This window comes from Palaemon carinicauda, chromosome 15 (assembly GCF_036898095.1).
Source record: "Palaemon carinicauda isolate YSFRI2023 chromosome 15, ASM3689809v2, whole genome shotgun sequence".
NCBI classification, from domain to species: Eukaryota; Metazoa; Arthropoda; class Malacostraca; order Decapoda; family Palaemonidae; genus Palaemon; species Palaemon carinicauda.
In genome coordinates this window covers 63,032,479-63,040,594 of record NC_090739.1, presented here as the reverse complement: position 1 = coordinate 63,040,594, position 8,116 = coordinate 63,032,479, and the positions used below count along the sequence as shown (strand labels likewise).

The window sequence follows — 8,116 nt, the reverse complement described above, 5'->3', positions numbered from 1 at the left end:
GAAATTTAGAAGCATTGGCATAGAATTGAGGACATTAGAATCGCTAACCAAAGAAGTTGCCAGATGTTTAAGTAATAAGACAGTGGAAAATAAGAATAAAATTATGCAAGTTGTGTTGTAGGTGCAGGAGGTAAATAATGACAATAAGCATTTTGAAAATTGGAATGCTTTGAACCGAAAAGTTCGATGCTTCTAGCTGTGTGCCCACAATCATAATGTTATATAGTGAATAACGAGGAACCTGGAAGCCAAAGAAGTTGCTCGATCTAGAAAACCTACAATATAGAATAATATGAAATATGTATGAACAACAATCAAGTACTCCATACTGGGGCACCATAGTGGATGCAGTAATATGGCCAGTGTCTATTAGAAATAGAATATAAGAAAATAATGTCGTTCCATAACATCATAAACTGATGAAAAGAGAGATTGAAGATCAACTACAGAACCCTTTTGGAAAGTGCTAGAGCAGCAGCATTAATTCCCTTTTTTTGAGATCTGACTTATCCCATAAATCGTATATCATAAGGATATTTCCTTTATTTACATCTACCTAATACAAATTTCTTCTATTTATCTAATCATTTCTTTTTTTTTTTCAGGAAAACAATAGACGAAACAACCCGTCTATGAGATTAGAATTCCAAATAAACAAAAAGGTTAGGCCGAACTAAAGCCGTCAAAACTGGACAGAGGGAAGATCACACGACGTCTTATACTGAACAAATAGCCTACTCCTAATGTTTTAGAAGATCTTTAACGATTTTAAATCTATTAACTGTCATTAATGCAAGATCATATAAACGCAATTTATCGTATTGCCTTATACAATAACAATATTATGAATTCAAACTAAAAAAAGAGCAAAGAACTGGAATAGTTCAAGGAAAGGCTATTAGTTGGTCTATGCAAATATTTTGGCGAAGATTAGTTTGTACCATTGTTTTATTTCTATCGCTGTTTCGTTTTAGAATTGAATGTTAAAAACGTTGTTACCATGAAAATACTTTTGGTTCACGCGAACTATCATATGAATGCTGAAAGATTTCAACTACATCTTTCAAGTTTGTGGTTATTTAGAATGAAAGGACAAGTATACTTGATTGGAGTTAGTAGGCTACTTAGCCTACATCTTATTCGTGACATCGACGAACTAATAAGACGCCAGTACTAAATCTAGACAAGTATTTTACTTTTCTTTCGTGGCTATAATACTATAGACTACATATACCATACAGGACCTATGATACTTGCTTTGTCAGACGCATTCTTAGATATTCAGAGTACACACTGCCTGCTTTGTTTACATTGTGATGATCATGGTGGGCACGATGATATTTGCCCACAAACTTGCCTTATTTATTTGCTTTATGATTCAGCCAATCTGTATTAAAGCAAATAGACAAAATTATAATGTCTAATCTATTGACTTCATCATATTATATCATAGGATAAAACGCGGTATAACACAAAGAAGTTAAAATTAAGTTCAACAATTAAATCGTCGCTGTACGATAGTTTCGGACGAGCAAAGACAGCTGAGCCTTTTATGTGCGCCAGTCATAACATGGACGTCAAGTTGTGAAGAAGCCGTTCTTCCAGCCGCATCGGTCACCATGGCCCACTCAACCATGAATGGTCACCACAACCCTGGTAAAAGGGTGTACAAATTAGTGCTTACCGGAGGTGAGTAATAGTTCCCATTCGAAGTAATTTGTAACGTTTACATACTGTGCCACTGTCCGTTTGTGTTGTCCTAATCTGATGAGGACCGAACGCTTCTCGTAGCAGGTAATGACGAAATCACGATATTCTGAGACGACAGAGATTAAGTGACAATCCATCGTAAATTAGACATATTTTAATTTATTTTCGAAATGCCTGTGCGACGAATAGCGCCGGATATGTGCAACGAAAACACCCGCCCAGCGGAGAGACAAAGCGGCCACGTTAAATGGTGCTACCTTTTCCGTGCGAGGTCGTGGCGGGGATGTTTCACACGCGCATTTTAACGACGTTTAACGCCTGGTGCGTTGGTTGTCAAAGGCAACAAATCTGTTTGTTCTGTGTTCAATCAACACTTGGGTTTGTTTGTTATTTGTTTGATGTCAATGATTTCGTCCTGAGCTTGAGATCGTTAGGAGTTGAGAGGGGATATTGCAAGCTGTTAATACTTGTGTTGGGCTTTTGGCATTTTATGCATTCAGTGTACTGGGGTTGTTTCAAAAGAATCCTTTGAAATAAACCATTATTTTGTTGTTTTTTTCCACTTATGTCTAATGCATTTGTTTACCTGTAATTTTAAATTTTTTTTTTATAAGTATCACAATGGTGTTAAAGTTTTCAATAAACGTATTTGGTGACGTGAATATATATATATATATATATATATATATATATATATATATATATTTATTTATTTATTTATTTATTTATATTGATAAGGGATACATGCAACGATAAGGGCTAATATTTATTTATATTGATAAGGGATACATGCAACGATAAGGGCTAAGAATGTTAAGTGTCAATGAAGCCGTATTTTAATCATAACTTGTGTGATTACCTTCCCTTGTAGAAATTGAAAACATTTGGCAGACCGGTTCGTAAAACAAAGCTTATTATTCAACGAATTAACCAGATTTCTCAAGCTTTCGTATATATATATATATATATATATATATATATATATATATATATATATATATATATATATATATATATATATATAATGTGTATGTATGTAAATAGTGTGTATATGTGGTACCCCATTCATATGTGCGCGACGTCAATAATTCAGAGTTTTTAACCTTAATTATTAATCCTCAAATATCTCTTAAATATCGTATCGACTTCTCCTTAGAATACAAAACCCGTGTTGTTTTAGAATACAAAGCCCGTGTTGCTACCCGCTGGGGGACATATTTCACTGTTTGGGTCAACAAACATTCTCACAAAGGGGTTTAAACTTGGCGGCCCTAACCCGCCACACACAGTCAGGGTCCACTCGCCTGAGACTTGAGAGTACTACCAGTACACTTTGAGACAAATCATCTTCAGCCTTAGTTAGTTGAACTTAGTCCTCTGGAGGACAATTGTCTCATACAATGCCCCTCCACTCCCGTCTGTTTATAGCCTTTCCATGCCACTTCATTCCCTCAGATTTTCTTACCTCGTTAATCCATTGTCTTCTCTTCCTTCCCTTGCTACTTTTGCAATCTATAGTTATTCTGCTCTTCTTTTTGTACATCTATTATCCGTCATGCTCATTACATGTTCTCCCCATGTCCATTTCTTATTCTTAAATGTTAGAATATCATCTACTTTAGTTTGCTCTCGTATCACTGTTGCTCTTTTTTTTTCTGTCCTAATGTTATTCTCATTATTATTCTTTCCATTGCTCTTTGGGTTATAACTAGCTTATATTCTCAGGATTTAATAGAGCTCCAAGTTTCTGATACATAACTTTATACTGGTAGGACCATCTAATGAAATACTTTTTTGTAGAGAAAGCGTAATTTTACTTTTCATAGTCTCATTTTGTTTACTAAAAGCTCTCCATCCCATGCTTATCCTTTTTAAATTTTGGTCTCATGTCCTGGGGAAACACTGTCTTCCCTAAGTACGTATATTCATTAAGAATCTCTAGAGGTTCGTCCATAACCCATATTTGTTATCTACATTTTTATTAAACTATATCTTAGTTTTACTCATATTAATTTTCAGTCTTACATTTCTGCTTTCTCTGTTCATTTTTTTCTCTCTCCATGAATCACTGAATAGAATTGCCCTTTGCAAATCTCAGGTTGTTAAGACATTCCCCGTAAATGTTAATTCCTACAGTTTCCCATTCTGAATTTTTAAAAATTACTTCTATGCACTCTGTGACACACACACACACACACACACACACACACACATATATATATATATATATATATATATATATATATATATATATATATTATATTATATTATATTATATTACTGTATAAATGGGAGCTAGGAGTGTTGGTGAAAATGGCAAAAGATCTGACTGATTGCAATAATCACACTTACGTCAGTTGTCATTAAAATATTTAGCATACTCATTCTAAAAAGGCTAGAGAGAGAGAGATTGATGAAAAGCTGCGAGATGAACAAGCAGTATTTCGAAGAGGGTAAAAATTTCACTGACCAAATTTCCTTTTTAAGCCATGGTATACAGCAATGTGTAGAATATAGAAATTCATTTTTTATGTCATTTGTGGACTATGAAAAATCCTTTGATAGTGTGCACAGCCCAATTTTGGTGAGAGTCCTGCGTTATTATGGAGTTATTCTTAAATATGAAAATTTGATGCCATGAGCGTAGTAAGTGCAAAGTAAATGTTAATGGAGTCCTATCAAATGAATTAACAATGAACAGTGGAGTACTCCAAGGGAATGTACTATCACCTATGTAGTTTATCCTCCCTATGGATTTTGTAATGCATAGAACATTTGGGGGATGGTGGAGAAGGGTTGGACTGGATTGGTAACAGGAAATTAGCAGACAGAGTATGCTGATGACGCTATCATTATTAGCAAAAAGCCATAGGATCTGCTATGCTTGCTTACCAGAATGCATGTAATATCACACGAGATTGGGCTGAGATAAATAGAAGAAAGACGGATATGATGAGAAGGGAAGATGAAATATCCTTTGAAGGAGAAATGCTTAATGAGGTGAAATCATTTAAATATTTAGGAACTATGATCTCTAATACAGAGTCTTTAGAATTGGAGTTTAATAAAAGATTAAAAAAAAATCACATGAGTCGTGGTATGACAATGAAACAATCTCTAATAGATTTAGTAGAGGGAGTTAAATGGGAGGATAGGCTTAGAAATGAAACTAAAAGAGAGATTGTGTGGATGAGTTCGTGATGAGGGGCAGATGGAGATGGTTTGGGCATGCTCATCGCACTCCCCGAGAGAGGTTGGTTCGTCAAACTTTCCACCGGGCTACACAAGGCACTAGAAGTGTTGGAAGACCCAGGCCTACGAGGCTGAGGACTAAGAAACGTTTAGTAGGAGATGATGAAGGGAGAAGTATTGATTTAAAAGCTTGAGATAGAGACGACTGGTGAAATCTAACCGAGGCTGTGTCAACAGGCGTAGGATAGGCCTATATATATATATATATATATATATATATATATATATATATATATATATATATATATATATATATATATATATAACAAGCTAATATGCATATCTGTACGAATAATATAAACTAATATAATAAATGATCAAGAACGAAATTATAATTGTAACAATACAAACGCGACTAAATACTTAATACACTGAGGATATTGATGTTTATGCCATTGATATCAAAGTTGAAAATGAAGGCTTACAAAAGAGTGAAATTCATGTTAAGGATTTTTCTTAAAATGCTTCTCTCTCTCTCTCTCTCTCTCTCTCTCTCTCTCTCTCTCTCTCTCTCTCTCTCTACGGAAGTCAGGATTTGTATAATAAATTCAATGTTCCCTTTTCCCTGTTGAAGTGAGTCATCAGACGCGAGTTTATTTTCAGAGCATGTCCGTCTATTATTGCGTGTGCAGTGGACGTCTTATTCGTGGATGTGCATATGGTAATGGGATCTCAGAGGACTCTCTCTCTCTCTCTCTCTCTCTCTCTCTCTCTCTCTCTCTCTCTCTCTCTCTCTCTCTCTCTCTCTCTCTTGGTTTTTCCTTGAAGCTTCGCAATAGCCGGCCAATGTTGTTGGACACTGGCGGGGTTTTGAAGTGAGTTTTGGAGAGAGAGAGAGAGAGAGAGAGAGAGAGAGAGAGAGAGAGAGAAAATGTCCCTGCTTGACACGTGCAATGAACATTCGCATGGTGATCTGCAGTTTGTGCGTTCGTCTATTTGCACCCGTGTGTGTGCAAGTGTGGCTCATAGCCAACCTTTTAATCCTCCTAAGCTGTTGGCCAACCGTGAGGTTTCCCGAGTAGTCGGTACGCTTTATAACAGCCTTCTTCAATTTGATGTCGGTGTGGGCTTTCCATGCCCTTAAATATTAGCATTACTGGTCTCCAGTGATGTCATTTCTATAAGTATTTGATTATAAAAATAGACGCTGTAGAGTAGAGGCAATAAATATGCCCTCATTCGTTAACTCTGTTACTGAACTTTTTAAATTCATCAGCTCTTGTTTTAGCAGTATGATTTTGTAATCGGTAGCTTGAGTTTAAATAAGTCTAAACACAAATATATGAACCGATTACCTTAGTTTACACATCCAGATCTCGTTTTGTAAGCGGAAAACTATGACTCCTAATCTTCAAGGTTAGCTACAGTCGTCAACTCTGGTTTTATCAATTCGTCGCAATAAAACGTGCTTGTTAATAATCCCAAATCCTTATATTATCTAACAGTTGAGAAAACTGTATTGAGAGAGAGAGAGAGAGAGAGAGAGAGAGAGTGAGAGAACATGGTAAGTTATCACTGCAGTCCAAATATAACCATGATGCAATCGCCACGTGGTATTGAAGGCTTGATATCTTTCCGCGAAGTCAGAGATTTACGTCGGCTGATTTCGCTATAAAATAATAAGTCGGTCTTCCCTTTCATTGAACGTTCTCACTAGTTTATTGTTATATGTCCCTACTTCTTGATCGCCTCAGAGATATCGCGTTTTTAATTACTAGGAGCTTCTGTTCTTTTGTCCGTATTCCTGCCAATGGTGGTTTTAATTGCAGAGATTTTTTTTTCTTGGAAAGGGAAATTGACCATTTTATTCGAAGTGTAACTATCAATTATGTTGACGCCCGACTCCTTTGAACAACCCGACAGACGATACACTATAAAGTCAGACGATTACAGTATACAATCAATAATATTTACACAATTGGGGTTGTTTTCAATTACGTTGCGTACAGTGGCATTAGATCAAGCAGAACACACACTCTCTCTCTCTCTCTCTCTCTCTCTCTCTCTCTCTCTCTCTCTCTCTCTCTCTCTCTCTCTCTCTCTCTCTCCGTTCTTCCTTATACAGTAAACTGTTAATGGCAAAATTTAAATTTCTGCTGTAAGTGTTACTATTTTATTTGTTATAATTATTCGCTGTTTATAGCAACCTAAAGCACATATCAAATTTTTAGTGCAACTTGGTTTCAATTCTCATACGTAAGGAAAGATTCTGCCTCACAATATTTGACATAGTAATGCACGTATTTAACCGTTGATTTTATCATCTTCCGCTATAGTCTTGGTCTATTTTGTATCATAATTCAGTAACTTAGCTCTGGTAAAGGTTTCATGAAAGATTAAATGAATTGGGGATTACTGAAGGAGGTAGTGAATTCCGGAGTCTGGAATTTGAGCCTTTGAAAGGGTACCATGGCTCATCGGGACATTCCGAGTCCAATGAGCAAGTGTGAACATTTCTTGGCGAAGTTGACATTTTGTGAAAATTTCTTGGCGAAGTTGACAGTTTGGTGCATTATGGGTGTTTAAGACTATATTTTAAGCACCGTGTTCACTATCGTTTAGGAGTGTGTTATTTGATTTTGTTGTGCTTATTGGCAAACAGCACAAACAGTATTATCAAGATCTATTACTAGTGTACGCGATATGCACACACGGAAGTTTCGACAAATTGCAGGAGATTGTGGTTTTTGAGTGTATTGGCCCCCTCTCACCAGGGTATGGCTACCGATTTTGATATTATGGGGGTGTTCCCATTAGAATAACCGTTGAAACATTCCGGGTAGAGTAGATAGTGTGTTTTGATATAGTTAAATTTATAAAATACGGGGGCATTTTGAGCTTGGTATATCTTCTTTAAAGAACAGTTGATTTGTGAATTCAGCTCACCTTATTGGCTTAAACCAACCACTTCTGTTCTTCCTCTGGCCATATTGCCATTCATTGCTCTATCTTGGTTTCCATCTAAATTGTAGTTGCTTACTCTTGTTCATATTGACGCACAACTTTCATCTCTTTGCAAGTTGCAAAAACCTTAAAATTACTCACCCAGAATTTCTCTACACTTTTATCAGCTCAACATTATCTAGAAATTTTTAAACCCCCCATAACCAATGTATTGGGCGTTGATGGTTATTGTCATTAGAGCACTCACGTA

At 36.1% G+C, this 8,116-nt stretch overlaps 1 protein-coding gene across 2 annotated transcripts in view; it reads left to right on the top strand.

Moving 5' to 3' along the window:
• Positions 1-1,539: 1,539 nt before the first annotated feature.
• Positions 1,540-8,116, top strand: part of Ttd14 (TRPL translocation defect 14) — a 215,909-nt gene continuing 209,332 nt past the window's right edge. The window contains exon 1 of one of the 2 annotated variants that reach the window (XM_068388444.1): positions 1,540-1,689. In XM_068388444.1, the coding sequence (XP_068244545.1) occupies positions 1,620-1,689 (70 nt within the window). In that variant the 5' untranslated portion in view covers positions 1,540-1,619. The remainder of the gene's footprint in view (positions 1,690-8,116) is intronic. The other variant, XM_068388443.1, reaches the window with a different exon arrangement.